Source organism: Saimiri boliviensis, chromosome 12 (assembly GCF_048565385.1).
Source record: "Saimiri boliviensis isolate mSaiBol1 chromosome 12, mSaiBol1.pri, whole genome shotgun sequence".
NCBI classification, from domain to species: domain Eukaryota; kingdom Metazoa; phylum Chordata; class Mammalia; order Primates; family Cebidae; genus Saimiri; species Saimiri boliviensis.
This window is the reverse complement of record NC_133460.1, coordinates 58,640,379-58,661,611: the sequence shown is the minus strand read 5'-3', so window position 1 is coordinate 58,661,611 and position 21,233 is coordinate 58,640,379. Positions and strand designations below refer to the sequence as shown.

At 49.2% G+C, this 21,233-nt stretch overlaps 1 protein-coding gene across 1 annotated transcript; it reads right to left on the bottom strand.

The window, feature by feature from the left end:
- Positions 1-14,700: 14,700 nt before the first annotated feature.
- On the bottom strand, positions 14,701-19,199 carry LOC101029843 (mannose-binding protein A-like). The gene is made up of 5 exons (XM_003939756.4): positions 19,083-19,199; positions 17,301-17,493; positions 16,743-16,859; positions 15,832-15,906; positions 14,701-15,159 (listed from the first exon to the last, which is right to left on the bottom strand). Exons 2-5 carry the CDS (start codon positions 17,482-17,484, stop codon positions 14,786-14,788), a joined length of 750 nt encoding a protein of 249 aa, XP_003939805.2. The 5' UTR covers positions 17,485-17,493; positions 19,083-19,199; the 3' UTR covers positions 14,701-14,785.
- Between the last annotated feature and the right edge of the window lie 2,034 nt (positions 19,200-21,233).

Genomic DNA, 21,233 nt, shown 5'->3' with positions numbered 1-21,233 from the left:
TTTCAGCCCCTTTTCTCAAACCATCAGCTGCATTTGACCCTGTGGATCTCTCCTTCCTCTTTCAAGGACTTCCTCCTCCCAGCTTCACGGATACCCCTCTTGCCTGCTCTGACTCTTTTTTTTTTTTTTTTTGAGACTGGGTCTCACTCTGTCACCGAGATTAAAGTGCTGTGGTGCAATCTGGGCTCACCACAACCTCTGCCTCCCAAGTAGCTGAGACCACAGGCATGCCACCACACCGGCTAAGTTTTCGTATTTTTGGTAGAGATGATGCTTTGCCGTGTTGCTCAGGCTGGACTTGAACTCCTGGCCTCAAGTGATCTACCTATCTTGGCCTCCCAGAATGCTGGGATTACAGGCATAGGCCACTGTGCCCAGCCCCTTATTATTCCTTTTAGCTTATCCCTCTTTCTCTCCTTGACCACTTAATGTGCAGTGCCCAAGTCTTAACTCAGTTCTCTTCTCTCCTTACACTCACTCCAGAGATGAGCTCATCCTGTTCACTGCTTCCAATTCCTTCTATAGGCTGGTGGCTCCCCCAGGTATATCCCTATTCAGCTGCTCTTCCTGAACCCCAGATTCCTCTAGCCAGTTCAGGCTGGATCCCAGGGATAAAAGGAGGTTCCTAGCCTCCATGGCTGCCTCTTATTTCAAGGTCTGAGCCCAGGAAGATGTACATCACGGCAGGGTGACCTGACAGAGAATGTCTGCCTCCCTAGCCAGGCCACATGGCCCTGTACTCAGTAAGCCTCACCCCTGCACCGCCCAGAATCTTTCTCCATCCTTGATAAACATCTTGATTCATGGGAGGAGTACCAGCTGCACAATCCTAAAGCCATCTGAAATCTTAGGGAACTTTGGAACAAAGGGTCTCTGGCCTAGCTCCAATTCACCTCCAATCCTCTTGCCTGGTGATTCCAGGAATGTTCTTTCCCCACTCTACCTTAGAGATAATCTAGTTAAATCCTCCTCCTTATTTTCCAAATATGAAAACCAAGGCACAGAGAGGGATGAAACTGTGCAGGAACACAGGGGGTGTCAGTGTCACAGCAGAGTCCTGAGCAAGGTCATTCTGACCCTAAAGCTTATACATTTCGCCTGTAAATAGAGGCCAAAGATCATGCATATGTAGTTGATTTGACGTATTGTTGCACATAATGAATTAAATGACACCTGTGTTCAAAAGACGGCGATGGCACCTGGATGAACCACAGCCCCATAAAAGGGGCAAACAAATAACCCCTCTCCTGATAGAAAACCAGCCACTCTCTCCTTGGTTCACACAAACCAGGGGGACTTCTCTTTCTGGATGGGAACCCCGCAAGCCCCAACCCCTTCCCAGCACTCCTGCAAGTACATCTCATATACAGGACAGCACGTCTATAAAACAAAAGCCACACATGCAGACAGCATGCAGCCCAGGTTCCCTGCTAAGGTCTTTCTCCAGTTACTGAAAAATACAGACCCCAATTTCTGGCAGCTTCTGAAATACAAGTCAGTTACACGATAACGAACAAACTACTCGGAGACCACACCTAAACACATTCATCTAGGGCACGCAGAACAGCTTTTTTACTACAAGTAAGAGAAAACACTTGAATCTAGCATAAGCCAAGGGAAGTATTTTTTCTATGACTAGAGGGTTCCAAATGGGCTGAAAAAGGATTTGAGGGCTCAGGTAACGGGATGATCTCTCCCTGGCTTCTGCTTTTCTCTGTGTGTCTTTGCCTCTTTCCCCGCTTTGCGCACCAGCTTCCTCTGTTTCCTGGTCTCTTGACTACCCAAGCATCGAGAATCGTGTGTCCTAGAGACTGTGGCACAGAAATCAGAAACTCTCCAATGGGATCAGTTTGAAACTCCTGTGGAAATGAGTCTATCTGTCTGAGACGCCCACCTCTGGTCTAATCAAGTAAACTTGGAGAGTGGGATCACACGGTACGATATGGCCACTGGGATAGATGCAAGATGATGACAGTCCGGGAAGACCCCCTGAAAGTGAACACTACCCACCCCACTACTTAAGCCAAATCTACCTCTTGGTAAGGGAAAGGACAGAGTAGTTGAAGTGTGTGGAGAAAATAAATCTCCTATGATGTTGAAGGCCTGGAATGTGGATACTTCAAACTCCAAAACAAAGCTTCAGATCCATTGGTTCCAATGGGTCACAGGGGTCTGGTTTGCTCTCTAGCACAGAGAACAAGCAGGGAGGGCTGTCTGAGATCTGCAGGCCCAGGCTCATTAGTGCAGGAGTGAAGCAGTTGTTGCAGAAACTCAGGTTCTAACCGGTTCCTGAGCACAGAGGGCTCCCCTGCACTGACGCCCATGCCAAGGTCAACATAGATCTCAGTGTCTGCCCTGCCTCAACTGTAGTCACCAGGGTCCTTTCTTTAGTAGCCTGTGTGTCAAGTGATTTATATTCTCAGGTGACATTGTGACTCTCACCATGGACACCATGAGAGCAGGCTGGGACCCATCCATGTCTGAAGTGGGGACTTTCACAGCAGTTTCATAGAGAAACCCCTGTGCAGTTGAAAAGTATATTCTCAAGTCTCCTTCTGGTTTCCCACCTTCTGTCACCAACCCAGCCCACATCCCATAATGAACAGCCGATGCAGAGCCTTCTCATGTTTGCTTTTCTAGGATCCTGTCTATGTTCTGAATCCCCTTGATACACATCACTGAAACTTGAGTTGTGTAAGTTCATTCTCAACCACTCCTCCTTTCTGGATGTTCACCTTAAAATTCAAGTTGAATGATGCACTTGACCTTTTCAATTTACCTACCCAGAGCAAAGAAACTAGTTCTCTCTCAGAGAAATGCAGTCTTAATTTACATGTCAAATATTTATCCAGGCATTTGATACAAAGATAGATATGGCTAGTCATGCCCTCATGATCCTGCAGCCCTGCCCTTCCCTAATATAACAGGTAAGTAAACAGCAGGATTGTTCTGGCAATGGACAACAGCAGCCCTCAACAAGTGGATTCAGAATGAATGGATGGATGATGAGAGTTTTAACCATGAGAATAGGGGAGAGACTTCTGTGCAATTACAAAGCCACTCAGAGACCAAGACAGTCTTCATTACTGTCCACTCTAATTGCCTGTGACTCTGAGGCCTCTCCATGGCTAATAGCAGGCCTATGGTAGGTTATACTGTTTCTTTTTTTCTTTTTGAGACCGAGTTTCCCGCTTGTTGCCCAGGCTGGAGTGCAATGACGCAATCTTGGCTCACCACAACCTCTGCCTCCTGGGTTCAAGTGATTCTCCTGCCTCAGCCAACCAAACAGTTGGGATTACAGGCATGTGCCACCACACCTGGCTAATTTTGTATTTTTGGTAGAGACAAGGTTTCTCCATGTTGGTCGGGCTGATCTCAAACTCCCAACCTCAGGTGATCCACCCACCTTGGCCCCCCATAGTGTTAGGATTACAGGCATTAGCCACCATGCCTGGCCCAGTTTTACTGTTTCTTGCCAGTCTTTTACTGAGAGGACTTTCGAAGGCAGGCCTGAACCTGTGATGTGGGTCACTCTTGGGGAGAAGCAGAAGACTGGGTATACATTTCTGAAATGCCCTCTCTTCTACTGCCATGTCTTCTGTGATTGCAGACAGATTGGTAGATATAAAGTTGTTGTACAAGGCTGGGCACAATGGCTCACATCTAGAATCCCAGTGCTTCAGGAGGCTGAGGCGGGTGGATCACTTGGAAGTCAGGAGTTCAAGATCAGCCTGACCAAACATGGGTGAAACTCTGTTTCCACTAAAAGTACAAAAATTAGCCAGGTGTGGTGGTGCATGCCCGTGATCCCAGCTACTTGGGAAGCTGAGACAGGAAAATCACTTGAACCCGGGAGGTGGAGGTTGCAGTGGGCAGAGATTGCGCCACTGCACTCCAGCCCTAGCGACAGAGTGAGACCCTGTCTCAAAAATAATAATAATAAATTTGTTGTGCAAACATTCTGGAACCTGAACAAATGCATGGAAAACAACTGCCCTTGGGTTTGCCTGGATCTAGGCAATGGACTTGGACCCTGAGTGATATTTGGGGGTTGTTACTGTAATGCCAATAACCCACCCTTCCTGGGGCCAGGTCAGGGCTGAAAGGTCTGGTGACAACTTCAGGCCAAGCAAATGCATTCTGTGACCTGAGGGAAGGATCAGGGCAGGAAGGGGATGTACCCTTCCTGGATACATTTTGAATATTAACATATTTGCCCTCTATTTACTTAGGAGGCTGTAGGCCATCTCACACTACCTGGCTGAAACAGCTTTGAGCCACAGGGAGGGACTGAGCAGAGTGGTCCTTATGTAAGTCCTGTTTGTAGGGCTGAATAAAGTGTTTTTCAGGTGTCTCTAGGCCCTTTGATCTGGGGAAATTGCACAGTAGCCTCATTGCCGGCCTTTCTAGATATTTATTTTTTCATCCCCTTACTACCTCATTTGAGGTGTAAGTGCCTGGGACCAGGCCAGGGCTGAAAGGTCAGATGACAACTTCAGGCTGAGCAAATGCATTCTGTGACCACAGGGAAGGATCAGGGCACGAAGGGGATGATCGGCCTCCAGCTAGAGAGAAGGCCTGAGAGAAGAGAGAGAGGATGAAAGGGATGGGGATTCCCCAGAGAACCTAGACACTTAGTGCACCCCTGTAAAACGTTCACGGGAAAGAAAAGAGGGAGTGGAGGAAGCTGTGAGGATTTCATGAAGTGATTCTAAGGCTCTCATGAAAGAATGAACCTCAAGGGTTAGGAAAATTGCTTAAAACAAGATAATTAGAATGGACCAGACCCATCTTATGTTAGAGGGTTTTATAAAACTAGCATAATTGAAGTTGTATATTATTGACACAGAAATAGACAGAATAATGAAAAAGAACAGAAAGCCTAAAAATGGGCTCAATTATGAATATATGTATACACATATATATCCTATATGCATGATAAAAAGAGAATGCTAAAATTAGAAGAAAACAATTAATTACCAATGAATAATTCTGAGTTGAATAGTTAAACATTTAGAGGAAGCGTAAAGTCAGACTTTTTATTACATATACAAATTAAAATTAGAAGAAAATATAAGTAATAATTTATGTAGTCTTGGAGGGAAAAAGGGCTATCTAAGAATGCTATCAGGAAAACCCAAAGTGATAGTATTGATATATCTGACTACATAAGAAATACATAAAACTTCTCTACTGAAAAGTAAAACACAATATAAAAGAAAAATGGTTATGTATTTGCAGTGTACATAACAGACTATCAATAAGAAAATGATAAATATCTAAACAGGAAAATGGCGTAAGAATGAGAAGAGGAAATTCATAAAGAGAGAAATACTAATGGCCAATAGCACTGATACGTGAAAACTGCATAATCTTAGTAGTGACTTTTAAACCTCTAATGAAACAGTAATACGTATCCCAAAATCTATGAGAGTCATACTCACAGGAAATATGTAACTTTCCTTTCATTATTAAACATTTTAAAACAAAAAAGACATGGACTGAAAGTAGTTGAACTAAGTGTTCATCTTTTTAAAACAAATTTTTAAAACAACAAAACAAAATGAAGGACAAAAAAATAGAAGAAAAATTAATGAAATATAAAACAAATAACAGTCATAGAAGTGAGTTAGGCATGGTGGCTCACACCTGTAATCTCAGCACTTTGGGAGGCTGAGGTGGGGGGATCACTTGAAGCCAGGTGTTCAAGACCAGCCTGGACAACATAGGGAGATCCTGTCTCTACAAAACAAATTAAAATAAAAATTATCCAGGTGTGGTGGTGTGCACCTGTAGTCCCAGATACTCGGGAGGCTGAGGCAGGAGGATCACTTGAGCCCAGGAAGTCAAGGCTGCAGTGAGCCATGATTGTGCCACTGCACTTCAGCCTGGAAGACAGAGCAAGACCCTGTGTCAAAACAACAGCAACAACGTAACAGTAATAGAGATGATAAATTATCTTAGAAACAGACCTTTTAAGAGTTGAATTAGACAAATACATATTAATAAATCTGTGTAAGTAGAAAAAACCCAACATACGGAGTAGTAGTGATAAGAAAGGAGCACAGACATGAAATAGACAAAAAGAATTTTGAGATAGCATTTTCACCTCTTTTAGGCATTGATCAGGATTGAAAGCAGCAAGAACTCAGGGAATTTGGCATCCCTCCTCATTCTTCCCTCGCTTTTGCTCCGTGGCCTGGGGTCAGATTCTACACTCCTTGCACTGAAGCTCCGAGTGGTTTATAGCTCCCTGGCTAAGGAGAAGGACAGTGGCACTACTTTCTATCTGATGTGGAACTTAGCTCATAACCTTGATGCATTATGCAAGCACGACCATATAACAGTGAGTGTGATGTTAAACCACCTCTCGTGGCCTTCTCCATCTCAGCCATGGTTGGGAGCTTCCACCTCTGGACTCTCCAGACCTTTTTCACATAGTAAATCCAAAATGTTTAAGACCTTTTCTGATTCCTGCCCTTGGAGTGCTTGGGAACCAGTGTAGGGGAGATGACCACCCAGGAACTGCTTGCAGACAGCACAGGAAAGGGTTGGCACAGCTGGTCAAGGTGAGCTCTCCTCACTGGGGAAAAGGGTCTCACATCCAATGTGGCGTATGGCTTCTGGTAGTAATTCTGTGACTGTCAAGGCCGTAGATTCTCATGGGAATAGGAAGCTGGACACATCAGGAGCACTGGACAGGGCTGGAGGGCTGGACAATGAGTCCTTAACCCCACACCATCTCAGATCCCTTGGTAATGACCGCGAGGTTAAATGGCTTTCAGGGTCTTTGCTAGGCTGTGTAGGAGACAGTTGATTAGCTGTGTCTGGTACAGATAAGGGGAGGAGAGGGTCAGTATGTGTGCTAATGTTTGTCATCCTTGGCTTAAGAGGGCACTGCCCTGCAGGTCCAGAGGGAACCCAATAAGGGGTGCACCAAGCTTCATCATGCGCCCAGTGAAGGCACCTTTTGGGATTTCTGCAAGAATCCTGTGCTTCCACCAGCTGGCTTCCCAGGAAACCCAAGAACAAGAAACAAGGACAGTGTTGGTGCACAGGTTGACAGCTGGTAGAACAGTGTCATCTCCATTTCAGATCCCTAGGAGAGCCCCACCATCCCTCTGTGCACTGGATCCTCTGCTGGTGGCCTAATGGGTCCCAGGCAGAGTCCACAAAGTGTCCTGAGTTACAGGTTCCCAGCCTGAACACCTTTGTACTTTTGTAAGGACGTGGGGTCATCATATGAAAATCATAAACAAACTTAGTAGTATTCTCCAAAAGAATCTGATTCAGAGAAAAGTCCAGATTCTTTCCCTGCTGATGCTAAAAGAAAAGTGACTGCATTTCAGAGAGATACCCAGAAAGTCTGCAGAGGGAACCCAGAGAGGAGCTCACAAATCCAGCCCCGACAGGGCTCAGGCAAGAGCAGCAGCCAAGTCCTGTCTTGAGGGAATTCTGAAAATGCCTCGGACACAGAGACCTGTGAAAGGAAAGACAAAGAGAGGTGTGGGGGTGACCTATGGGTCCCGCCCTAAAGAACTCACATTCTAGGCTTGGAAATAAGACAGATGCCTAGACAAGGAACAGAGAATCCCACCAGTTCCAGGGGTTTGCTGGGCAGTGAGGGCTGTCGGGATCCAGCCTGCTGAAGACCAGTCACACAGTGGGAGGTGCATCTGGACCTGGCCCTGCAGGGTGGGAGCATACCCAAGTGAGCGAAGCAACCTGGAGAATCATGGAGAGGAGGAGAGCAGGAGCATCCGAAGTTGCGGACCAGGTGCTCATGGAATCCCACCACTCACCCAGCTGGGCTGGAGTCTCTCTGGGTTTGCTGGCCCTGTCTTGGAGGCAACCAGCAGAGGGCAGCGTGAGGCCACAGCACTGGCTGCACATGGCCACTGCTGCCTGGGCCAGGGATATTCAATTATCAGAGAAAGGAGGCTGTACCCATAACCATACTCCAAAATGAGTTCTGCTGTTTCTCTCTTGGATCCAGCTTAGATCCAGGGAAGGGATCTGGGTCACACATCTTGGTGGAGGACTCAGATTCATACATTTATTATTCATTCATTATTCACTCAATAGTTATTGATTGACTGTGTATACAGTTTCCAGTTCTTTTCAAGGCACTAGGACTGCAGAGGTGAGTGATATGGTCTTGTACTAATCACAACGGCAGGGACTAATGTTTGCATGGCATTTATTGCAGGCCACTGCTGTCCTAATTGCTTTGCTTATATCAGTTCATCTATTTCTTCAAGAACTCTCAGAGGTGGATACTGTCATGATTCCAATTTTGCCAAGGAGGGAACTAACACACAGAGAGTGTATGTGACTTGCCCAGGGTCACACAGGTGCAAACTGGTAGAACGAGGATTTGAATCCAGGTAGTCTGATTCCAGAATCCTCACTTCTTTCTTTTCTTTGGAGACAGAGTGTCACTCCGTTGCCCCTGGCTGGATCACAGTGGCATGATCTCTGCTCACTGCAACCTCCACCTCTTGAACTCAAGTGATTCTCCTGTCTCAGCCTCCTGAGTAGGTGAGATTACAGGCGTGTGCCACCATGCCCGGCTAATTTTTGAAAAATTTTTAGTAGAGGTGGGGTTTTGTCATGTTTCCCAGGCTGGTCTCAAACTCCTGAGCTCAGATGATATGCCCGCTTCAGCCTCCCAAAGTGTTGGGGTTACAGGCGTGAGCCACTGACCCCAGCTAGATTCCTCATTCCTAATGACTTGCAACACTGACATAACTTGAGCAGATGGCCAAGATGATGTCAGATAACCATAATTGTTAGAAAAAAATACAATGAGGTGTAGTAATGGTGACTGGGGTTGGAGCACTGTTAGTTTCAGTGGTCAGGTAGGGACTCGGGTAGTGGGGGTGGGGGGAATGGTGACATACAATCTAATACCTGGCAGAGCAAGAGTACTGTATTAGCGCTCAACCTCTGTGGAGTCCCTGGTGTCCTAGAACACAGCTTAGGATCCTTTATGGAGGACGTTTTGTTGATGATCAAGCGGCCCAACTCCTCACCCAGAGCCTCTGGGGTCAGCCTGAGCCAATGCTTTTTAGTGGGGAGTATGCTGAGGTAGACCTGGAGACAGGCTTGGGGAGGTAGGGGCTGAACCCCCAAAGGCAAGATGCCAGGAACCTCAAGCACTGGGCCTAGGAGAGCCCCCGATCCCTCTGTGCACTGGATCCTCTGCTGGTAGCCTAATAGGCCCCAGGCAGAGTCCCCAAAGTGTCCTGAGTTACAGGTTACTCACACACGCACCGCAATACACACAAACAGCCCCAAGCCCATGTGCACACAGTTCCTCCCTCAGAGTCTCATGCATCCAGTGCCTCGCATGCTCTGACGCTCCTCAGAGCTGCCCCCACCCCAGATTCCCTCCCTAAAGTCATAGGAAGCAGTGAGACTTGGAGATAGTAGGGAAGCAGTTGGTTTTCACTAGTAGGGCACTGGTCCATTGAGGGAGGTTATCTGGGGTCTGACACTATACAGTTAAGCAGCACCCCCTTCACCTGATGAGGGGCCTATAAGGAAACCCTGGCTTCCAGGCTCCTGGGCTGCCCTGTATGGTGGGTGGCAGGCAGAAAGCCACTGTGGTGTCTGTATTTCTTGGAGCAGTGGTTTCAAAACTGGCCAAGCATTTGGAACACCTGAGGACCCCATGAAGATGACAGATTTCTGAGGGTTTCACTCACCGGGTCCAGAATGAGGACAAGAGCCTATGATTTTGTCAAGCATTCCAGTCAATTCTGCTGGTCACTACTCAGAAGACATGAACAAGGTGGCACAGGCACAAGCCAGGGCAGGGCAGGCTGCGCTGTGGGTTGGCGGCGGCTAGCGTTGACCAAGGCATTTGCTTGGTTAATAAGTGGCTGCATGCACCCTACTTCTTTGAAACATGCACCTGTGTTTGCTGGACAGACCACTGTTCATAGTTGGGGACACTGTCCACTCTTCACACATTGGCGGCCAGAGTTGTGAGCATGCTTTCCCAGATGGTCCACTGTCCTGATCTCCTCCACTCTTCCCAGCAGCCATCAGCCACTCAGGATGACCAGGACTACATCGTTTTACAAAATCCACTTCCCGACATCTCCAGCCCAGGTCCTCTGACAACATCCAATCCCTTTTCAGTTAATGGAAAAACCCTGAGCTTTGGCAGGCTCCAAAGCACAGATCAGTTACATAATGACAAACAAACAGCCTTCCAGGTTAGAAGCTCTGCTGTGACACAGAGGGCAAGTCCAGGGACTGCCTGTGACCCCTGGCACTGGTCCCCCTCCGACAGCCACAGAGAAGGGAGGATGGCTGGCACCAGCAGAAAGACTTGAGAGATGTGAACATTGGGCCCTTAGCTGATCCCTCAACTCCCCATCTTCTGGCTTGGACTTGGCTAAAGTGACGCCATCGGAACTGTAAGACTCTGAAGAGTGTCCTGCAGGCACAAGGCCCTCCAATTCCAGGAGACTGGGCCTCGAGTGTCACAAGCTGTGGTAGCTGTTTTCATTCTTGACACAGGAGGGAAATTGTTATTTTACTTGCTATGCCTCTATTTCTGCAGACATAATTCAAACCCGAAGTTCCCACCTTGAGGCAAAGGTATATTTGTCATTCTAATTTACCCAGGCTGGCTTCTGTAGAATTTAGAAATAACTGGTAAATATTTAGCCCATAATTAGTTTGGACAGAATTTTGAGTCAACAAAAACTGAAAACGGCCAGGCACAGTGGCTCACACCTGTAATCCCACTACTTTGAGAGGCCAAAGTGGGGGGATCTCTTGGTTTCAGGAGTTCGAGACCAGCCTGGACAACATAGTGAAATCTCATATCTACCAAATACTAAAAGTAGCTGGGCATGGTGGTGTATGCCTGTAATCCCAGCTCCTCAGGAGGCTGAGGTGGGAGGATCACTTGAGCCCAAAATGTTGAGGTTACATGGGTGTTGAACAACGAGAACACATGGACACAGGGAGGGGAACATCACACACTGGGGCCTGTTGGGGGCTGGGGGACTAGGGGACGGCTAGCAGGGGGCACAGGGTGGGGGGATTGGAGAGGGATAACATTAGGAGAAATACCTGATGTAGATGGGGGGAGGGGATGGATGCAGCAAACCACCAAGACACGTGTATACCTACGTAACAAACCTGCACGTTCTGCGCATGTACCCCGGAACTTAAAGTATAATTAAAGAAAAAAAGTTGAGGTTGCAGTGAGCTGTGATCATGCCACAGCACTTCAACCTGGGTGCCAGAGTAAGGCCCTGTCTTGAAACAAAACAAAACAAAACATACACACAAAAAACCTGAAAACAGTTCTCAGATCCTGCAGCTTTGCTCATGAATTGGGTCCTACAATCTGGACTTGTGTGTGACAATTGATTCATTAAGCTTTAGAAGAAAGAAGTGTTTAGTGACCTATTTACAGGTAGGGAAACTGAGGCCCAGGAAACCGACCTGCTACTCAGTACGTTAGTCATGGAGCTAACTTGAAACTCCTGTCTCCTGCTCCCAAAATCTGAACTTCCCACCCACCAAGCCATCTCTCTTTCAGCCCTAACATAGTGCACAAAGACCCAGGCCTTCTTCTCCCCTGGACATGACCCAAAGGCAAAGCCCAGGCTGCACAGAGTTCTGACCACCAGCTTCCCTTCCAGGAATGCTCTGAGCATGGTCTTCAGGTTCTTACTCCATGCAAGAGGCAGCAAAGGAAGATTGCAGCTAGGACCGCAGCTAGGAGAAGCCTGCCAGCTACACGGTCCAAGAACCAACATGGGAAATGAATGGCAGAGACATCTACTCCATTCGAACAAAGAGCGGATCTCAAGAGGTTCCTCACAGTCACCCCCGCTCCTGCAGTCTCAGGGGAATGAGCTGCCTGGGGCCCCTCAGGCCTGTCCTTGAAGTGTGTGGCTTCATTGGGTCCCCTGTGCAAGAGATGTCAATCATTGTCTGTCCCTTAGTAAAGGAAGCTGTGTGCCCTCAGCCCTTCAGACAGAGAAAGAGGGAGAGAGAAGGGAAGGAGAGAGGGAGAGAAGGAAGGAAGGGAGGGAGGAAGGAAGAAAGGAAGGGAAAGAAGGAAGGAGGGAGGAAAGAAGGAAGAGGGAGAGGGAGGAAGGTAGGATGGGCAGGAGGGAGGGAGACTGTTCGGCGGGTCTAACCAAATTTTCCTCTTGTCCCAGGTCCTAGAAGGCCTGGATAAACTGCAGGTTTCTACCTTTGGACTTTTCTGAGAATCCTCTATCTTTTTTAAAAATTGTTTTTCTTGGCATCTTTCTTGCAGAAAGAGAACCGTGCTCTCTTCAGATTAACTCCACCTTCTCCCCAACTAACTCACACCAGGCTCCCATTGCTTGCAAATAAGAACAGAGAAATGAATTCAGAGAGTCAGTCTGTCTCAATTTCAGATGGAAGGAAGAATAGTGTGGCAGCAGATAACATTTAGAGAGAGGGGCTCAAGGAGACAACAAAGCCTGACCCATCCAGAAGCACTGACCATGGCAATCTTCCTTACCGTCTTCAAATAAAAATAGAATTTCTATCTCCAAATAGAAATAGGCGTGTACACGCCCTGCCAGGTGAGCCGAGAGGAGAGAATCAGCAAAGAACCTCAAAGCGCCAGGGGGCAGGGGAGGAGGCTGATGAGCTGGGGCGGAGGACAGGGCATCGGTGTCATGAAAAGTTCTTAGAGCAGGGATGTGAGGCGGTAGGGATTGAGAGAGCTAGGAGGAAAAGAGCCCCGTAGAGGGAAGTAAAGAGAAGTGGTCTGAAAGGATAATGGAAGAATTGGAGTTTGCCCTGCACGATTTTTTGCACTTCCCTGACTGAGGGGCAGTCATTGCAGGCTGGAAAACCACCCCTCAGAAGAACATAACTGCATGCTCCACAGTTTCATGGCTGAAGATACTATCCTTAATGCACAGTGTGGAAAAGGGGGCATTCATCTCAGCATTGACCATGACAACCCTCCCTAGCATAAAATAGGAAGAATGATATAACCATCACCGGCCAGCTTTCTCGTTTTCGTCTTGGCTGCGAGAACATTCAGGTGTAACATTCATGCTTGGTTATGGTCATTCTTTTGTTCTGGGTCACTGTATGTGTGTCTTTTCTCCCTCTAAAGGGTTTGCCTTTCCTTTCTCTATTTGCCTTAAACCATGGCTTCATATGTGCTTCTAAAGCTTGACCAGTTTCCTAGTCCCTCAGTAAGCAGGCTGGATTGCATTGGAAGCGGTTAATTATTTTGCTCTATGTCACAGAAATACTCTTCTCATTGACCCCAAGTGCGGCTCCTGTAGAAGGGTTTTTTGGATTTGAAAATTTGGTGATGCAGCTGCCTATGTAGGCTCAAGGCCAAGGACACAGGTCCTACCACCCTCACCCTGCTGGTCCCAATGCCCTTCACATGTCCCCACCCTGCCCGGATAGTCCCACAGATGCAGCACACCTGGGGAGAAGGTGTGCCTGGCATTCACTCCCTCGGCTCCAACCCACGTGTCTCTGTGTAATTTTTTGATGCACCCATTTGACAAATATTCATCAAGCACTTACCAACCATAAGGCAGTTTTCCTGGTAGTTCAGATATGAAGAGAAGTAAAATAGAAAACTAAGATGAACTAAAACTTTTCACTGAGTTAAAGTGGCCCTTAGCCTAGTCATGAAATATTTTCCATCTCATTGTGTGAATGGCATACAGTGGGCTGGAATCCTTTCCCTTCTCTTAGTTTGCTGCACGGGCTCTATGTCATTTCAGATCCATCCACCCTGAGATAGCTGAAAAGCAGCCATGGTCACGCATGCAGTGGGCCTCGATGGCATCAGGAGCCTGCCCCAAAGGTGGACTGAATTTGCCGGCCAGCTGGGCCACGTAATTTAACCCACAGGCTATGAAGCTCGCCTTTGGGATGATTTTCCTCTTGTCTGTACTGATGATGGTCCCACTGACCTATAATGAGGTGAGGATGTTACAGGGAAGGGAGGGGCTGCTGGGCGGGTGGGGAGACTGGGGTAGGGGTTGGGGCTGAGACTCATGAGATCTGCGGAGAAGGGCATATACCCTTCGTGACACTTCGCCTCCTTACACGCAGCTGACACACCTCAATATCGAGTCAGCCTCCTAAAATGATGCAAGAGGAAAGGCTGTCCTTTGGCCTCAAGGTCACCCTAGTGACTAAAGGGAGACCACCGGCCACATGGGCAGAGTGAGAGGATTCCTAGGACTCACATCTGTTGCCCTTGCGGGAGGTTGCCACGTCTTATAGCCAGGTAGTGAGAAGTTGTCTGGCGCAGCTCGCGAACAACTAGAAACGATGCCTGTGTCCCAGGGAGGTCTGGGGTCGCCACGGAAGGAGTTTACGTGTCCAGTAGTGGCAACTCTTGGAGAAAAGGAAGGAGATCTCTCAGTGGCTGGGATCTGTGGCCTACTCTGACCCAAGTGTAGCCCCAGTGGATCCTTCTAGTGGGCTTCAGTGTCTTCAACATGAAATAAGAGAGTCAGATGTGGTCCTTTCCATGGTAGGCTCTGACCCAGTACTGTGCTCCTAGTGGAGAGGGTCCCCTTTGCCATGGGCTGAACCAGAACCCTTGTGCCCCACAGCCAGCCTCTTCTCCCGTCCTCACCCCACACTCAAATATATCCCCTTCGTTTTCCTCCCATCCACATGAAGGAAGGACTCGACACAGGGGAGAGGAAAACCAGCACTAAATTCTCTTCTAAAGCAGCAGAGAGTTCAACAGGGAGCCAAGGAGGGGGTTGAGGAGCACCCCTCTTCAGGCGGGGAACTCACAGACGGCCAGGAAGGAGGACGTGCAGGAGATGTCATTCCAGAGCCCATCTGTCTGGAGAATCACGCAGTCCTCCCCCGAGCCATGGTCATTTGGCTCATCCTTCTTCCAGTTGCTGTAGGTCAGTTTCCCGCCTGTCACATACATGAACTGGCCTTCAGTTACCTCATCTGTGATGCCCAGGAAGGCAACGCCTTTGGCCACATCCTGGATGGCCTTATTCTCCTCGGCATTCTTGGGGGCAGCCACTGTGGCCCTGAGCCCAGCACACAGAGCCTTCACTTTGGCAAAAGGCATCTGCTCGCCGTTGGTCACGAAGAGCTTCTTCCCAGATGCTTTCCGCAAGGAGAAGGCTTGCACTGAAATCACAAAGGGTGGGTGAGGCTGACTGGGTTTGGAGCCCAGCCCAGGACAGTAGGCGAGTAGTCCGAGATCCCTGGGAAATCAGACCTCTGAAAAATCGCCCCGTGCCCAAGCAGCTCAGGACAGAGCCTGGCCAGGAAGCAGGGTTCAGCTGCAGAGCCTGGGAAGGGGCGTCCCGGCCCTTGCAGACAGCCCACACTCCCCTGGGATATCCCTCCTTGAAAAAGCATCTTCTAAAATCTGCCCCAGCACAGGTGCACATAGGGAGACAGTCTTGGGCCTCACTGCAGCCTTGGGCACCAGGATAAGGAGGAGGCGGGGACAGACATCTGAGCACAGTAGAGGCCAAGGAAGGAGCTCAGACTTCAGAGAAGACAGACCTCCATCCAACCCTTCCTCTGCGACTTCCGGGCTGAGTGACGTCAAATGAGTCACCAACACTTGCTACACCTCGGTTTCCTCACTTGTCAATAAAGCAACCTTAACAACCACAACTGAGGTTGCTGAGAGGATTGAATGAAACCCTCTTACGGGAAAATGCCACCCACGACAGGCCCTGGTGTCGGACAAGTGCTCAGAAGTTAGTTCTCCTCCCACCTCCTCCAAACCCAGAGTGCTCTAAACAGAGTGAGAGCCAAGAACACATTATGGGCAGAGACAAAGCTCACACTTCTTCACGTGGTCCAGTTCTGATCTCAGGCTCTGTATCTGTCTTTCTAAGTTGGCCAGCTTAGCCTCAGCAACTGCAAAGCAATAGGGAGAAGGTACTTATGGAGAAGACCTTAAGTTGGAGAGTGGAGCATTCTGAAAAAAACAAAGTGCCTTACTAAGAAGAATGCTTCTTCCAGAAAAATAAGAAAGCAAAAGAAAAAAAGGGCGGGGAAATGACCGTATTCCTGCTTCTCAGCTATATCTCAGCATCCTTCACAACCTGGAACTTCAACCCTTGACCCCTATCTCCACATAAGACTTTCATAGTGTCGTATTGTGAAAATTCATAAGAAAACACTCAACTCATTACTCTTCTTTTTGAAAATTTTTCTTTGTCATTCATTTTCATTTCTCATTCCAGATACATTTTTTAAATACCTTTATTATTTTGACAGTGGTAGACAAATACGAGTAAGTGAGCTGTCATTGTTCTTTTGTTCTTACTGAATTTGCTCTATTTTACTCTGAACTAAGTTGCTGTGATGTTCTTCAGCACCCAGGGGTCCTAAAAGGCAGACCACTTGCCTGCCATTTTTGTGACAATGGACGTAAATCCAATCCCCTAAAGGGCCTGTTTCCTCCCTGGCACCCCGGAGAGGCGCACACTGGACTGTTTCTGCTCAAGAAAACCCAGGGCCCATCTGCTAAAGGGCCTGACGAGGGAATGGCCCTACACAGCTTGAATGTCTGCACCTGCACACCTATGGGAATCCCCTCAGGCCCCAAGTAAAGCCGAGAGGGCCAAGGGCCAGGAAGCAGAGTTGCGCATCTCCCCATGAGGCAGCAGGAGAAGGGGATGTCCCAGCTAGCCCTCTAGCTCCCCAGGCCCTGGGGCCCCAGGCCGCCCATGCTGAGTTGTGCCCATTACCCGAATTGTCTCCGCGATCTCCTTTTTGGCCCTTTGGCCCTGAAATTCCAGGAGGCCCTGCGTTTCCTGGGGGCCCCAACTTCCCAGGAGGGCCCTGCAAACCTCTGAGCCCTTGACCTGTTGCGAGACAAAGGAAAAATGACCCAGTGGCTGTCCTTCATTCTTTTTTTTCCCCAAAAGCTCAATACTCCATTCGTGTTCACCCCAGGACAGCCAGTGAGCTAGAGGTAACTCAAAGAAGGAAGACTCCCCGGCATCCCAGGGGAAGGCCTGCACCAAGGCCAGCTCCCTAAACAGGCAGGACACCCCCTCTACAGGGACAACCACACACACCCAGTCCCTGTGTGGAAATATGGGATCCAGGACAGTCAGCGAGCCGCTTTGTTTTGGAGGCAATGGCCTTCTACAGGGATTGTTCTGAGTGTAGCACGGGGCCTGCAGAAAGGGGAACTTCCCCAAGTCTGTGCTCAAACCCTCGTGTGGGGGGTTCAAGCACAGATTTGCTTGAATGCCTGCTGGAGGTGGAGATTTCGGAAGCCACAGCAGCCTGTCCCGGACCTGGCTCTCCCTTTTCCCCCTTGGGTCCGTCTCGCCCATCTCTGCCTGGGGTGCCGTTGGTGACGGGGACGCCGCAGGTGATCACGGAGCAGGTCTTCTGGGCATCCTCACAGGCTTTTGTTTCTGAGCAGGAAGCTGTCACCACAGACAGGAGAAGGACGGGGAGTGATGGAAACAGGAACATGGTCCTTACCTTGGGATGGAGAAAGTGAAGGAGGGAATTTCATCCCATTGTGTTTAAATAGCATTTGCTACTCACTGTGGTGTGCTGGACACAGTGCCGGGGACAGTGGACACAGAGGGGACCCTCACAACCCCTGGCTCTGAGTGACTTTTAGACTACCAGGCAGGTAAAAAATGTGAGTTAGATCAGTGCTAAAACAGAGGCAAGCGCAAGATGAACACAAGCCCGTTCTCCCTCGGGCCCCAGAGCTCCTGCTAGCACAAGCCTTAGCAGTTAAGCACCTCCTACTTGACAGCCCACAGGGCCCGAGGATTTTCCATGAGCCCTGTGTCCAGCAGCCCAGACAAAGGTGAAGCGAGCTCATTGCCCGGGTGAGCTTTGGCCCCTGGATTTCTCAGATTTCTCTCTGAAGTGCCAAAGGAGCCATGGTTTCCCTCCTCTTCCTTTCCTGTGGGCTGCAGGGCTGGACTCAGACTGGGGCAGGTGACCTGAGGTCCCACAAGGTCCATCTCTTGGCTGGACTTGGTTGAGATGGATCCAGTGGTTGAGTTCCATTCTCTCATTTCCAGTATGAGAGCCCCCTATGCTGCCCAGGCTGGCCTCGAACATGCAGCCTCACCTCCTCAAGCACCAGCACGACTGGCCGGAGCCACTACGGCTCCCCTTCCTCTCACTTCCTCTAAAACTCCCTGTTTGACATGCTGGGTCCCGGCTGTCCTCAGAGTGGCCCCTGTTTCTCCAGCCACCTGTAGACTGTCTTGCATAATGTCTATTTTGTGACAGCCAAATGGCTGTGGGATTGGGACCGAGAGTGCTCTAAGGCAGGATTCTAACCCTCAGAATAGGACCTTTTTTGGTGATTGATCCTGTCCAGATGAGACAGCTCTTGGTTTGAGATCTTCCACCGAGAGGCCATTTCTGCTAGGCATCACCCGGGCTCTGAAATTTCTGCTCAGCCTGAGTCTGGAGGGATTCAGCTCCTGCTCTCCCTCCTAGAGTCTGCCCAGATAGCCCCAGTTCTGTGCCCCTACCCAGCTGTCAGAGTCCCCTCCAGCCTTTGTCCAGGCTGGCCCCTCCTCCAGGACCTTGGCAGCCGGGACCCCATGGGACTCTCCCTCTGCTCTGCTGCAGCCTCAAATCCCAGTGTCCTGGTTCTTGCTGCCCAACCCTTGCATCTGCCCTTGCTGTCCCGACCTCTATCCCTCAACCCTTCCCTTCCTCCAGGACGCATTGAGAGGTACCCAGTTGGAAGGGAACTTTCTTGATCACGTCCTTCTCCAACTTGCCTCTTTCTATCATTTTTGTCTCTTTTTTGAACCTCCTCTGATGGCACTGAATTGGCTCTGGATGACACAGTCAGGGCTTGTACCCATAGCTGGCACACACATGCCACTTCTATTCTTCACTTTGGCAAAGACCACCCTTTAGTTTGCTGATGGCCAAGTGGATAAAGAAATCTCCCAGTTGCTTGGGAGAAAGAGAGGCCCCAGGTGGACCTGATGACTCCTCTAAACCCCTACCTGGACTTCACCAGGATCCAGTCAAGAGGCCAGTCTCTTGACCCAGGCCCTTACCTCTTTCTTCCACAAATAACTTACTAGGGCTTCCTTGGAGACAAGTCAGTGGCAGGGAAGCTGACCCTCCAGCCCAGGCCTCTGGCAGGTGCCTCAGCGATGTCCAGTCCAGTTATCAGTGTGGTGACCAGGGACAGCGCTGGACTGGCCTTCAACCCCAGATTAATAATCAACCATCCCTAGAACTGCTGTGTGCCGGGAAGCTCTCCGGGCTGCTGGTGAGGCTTCCAGCGCAGCACTAGGCAGCTCTTTACATTAGTGCCCTAACCTCTCCTCTACTACCCGTTCTCAGGCATCCATCTCTATGACTCAGTGCCTCTGAGCTTCTAGAGTCACAGGTTCCCAGGGTAGTTTTTTTCGGATATTTATTTTCAGAAGAAAAATGCATAGATCTTCCACCAGACAAATGTATGCACACACACATGTGTACACATCTTTGTATCAGTTGATTGGATTACTTCCATTTGTGTTTTGTTCATTGCAGGGCTGGGGTGGAGAGACTCAAGACCCCTGGCACTGAGTTACCTCTTTCCTCTCTTCTCATTTAGAATGTTTGTCAAATGTTTCCTTTGGGTATCTCACAGGGCCAGGCGCAAGGTGAAGGGGTATTTGCAGCTGACTTCTATCCAAAGCCAAATGTGGGTGCTGGCACCTTATTTGGTTGCATATTGATTGACACCAACCACCCCGCATCCCTGTAGAACAAGAAGCTCATGAGAACAGGGGTCTTGTTCCCCAGATGTTGTTTCTCTACTGGGAAGAGTGCCTGGAAAAGATTCAACGCTCAATAAACATTTGTGGAACAAATGAACCCTCCAGCAGCATGTCCTCAGATTAGCCCTCTTCTCTCTGGCTGGAGCTACCATCTGTGTCCCCTTTACCAGTGATCTTGCTTTTCTAGGGCAGAAGCTGTACTCAGTTCACATCTCTGTCCCCAGGGTGCAACCCAGGGCTGGGCACACAGGCGGATTGGGTGTGAGGGTGAGGAGAGAGGCAGAGACCTCAGGAAGACACCAGATCATCTGCACTCATCCAAGCCTGAGTTTCCAAAAGTGTCCAGTTCTTGTCGCCAGAGCCTGGTCAAGCCGTTCAGGTCCCGGATGTGACCTTTGATGCTTGCCTTCCTCCAAATCCACACCCATTCTTTGAAACACTTCATGTCACCAAACAACTTGAGAGGTTTGTTTTTCCTAGTTGGGGAGTGGGGTGGGTCACTTCTCTGTAACTGCCTTGTGATGGGCGTTTGACTCTCAAGGGTCCTCACCCTTGTGTACAGTGTCATCAGACCCTGTCCAGAGGCCCTCCTGGTTCCCATTCAGGAGGCCTTCCAGGCACCAAGAGGGCCTCCATGGTAAAGAAGATCCTTCTCAGGGCGGTGTCTCCGGATGCCACTGACACAATGTTGAAGAGCCCATAGGCTCAGAGGACAAAGGAATTTCAGTTCACACAGCAAATAGGCAGACCTCCCAGGAAGGTGGGAATGTGAATCTGACAGATTTGCATTGAACCAGGATCCTAACTGTGCCGCAGACTTAAGAGAAAGAGTGGTTTGAGCAGGAAGACGGTAGGTGAGAGGCAAATACACCTGCAAGCAAAGGAACCCGAGAAAGCCTGGATTCTGGCGCGGATGAGGTTCTCCCCCGAGGGTGTGTACCCAGAGGTCTGTCCTCTCATAGACTTGGGGTGAACTTATGTTGCCATTATGACCAGAATTTTGCTATTTAGGCCAAGATGAACAATAGTGTTTCCAGGCTCTCAGCGCTGCATGATCTCCTGCACTGTGGAGACGTAAATGCGGTGGAGGACGACACCTGTAGATCAGGCACCTCAGTGGTGTCTCAGACAGAGGCCAGGCAGATTGGAGTTCACCACGGGACAATTACCAAACACTGTAGGGGACAAGCAGAGTGACAGCTGACAGAAATGACAAGCCTCAGAAATAGTATGCACTTCAAAAGAGGGTACAATAAACAACAGAAAAACACTGCATGTTCTCACTCATAGGCGGGTGATGAACAATGAGAATGCATGGACACAGGGAGGGGAGCATCACACACTGGGGTCTGTTGGGGGTGGCCAAGGGAGGGACAGCGGGGGGGTGGGGATGGGGAGGTCGGGGGGGCGAGGATGGGGAGGTCGGGGAGGGATAACATGGGGAGAAATGCCAGATGTAGG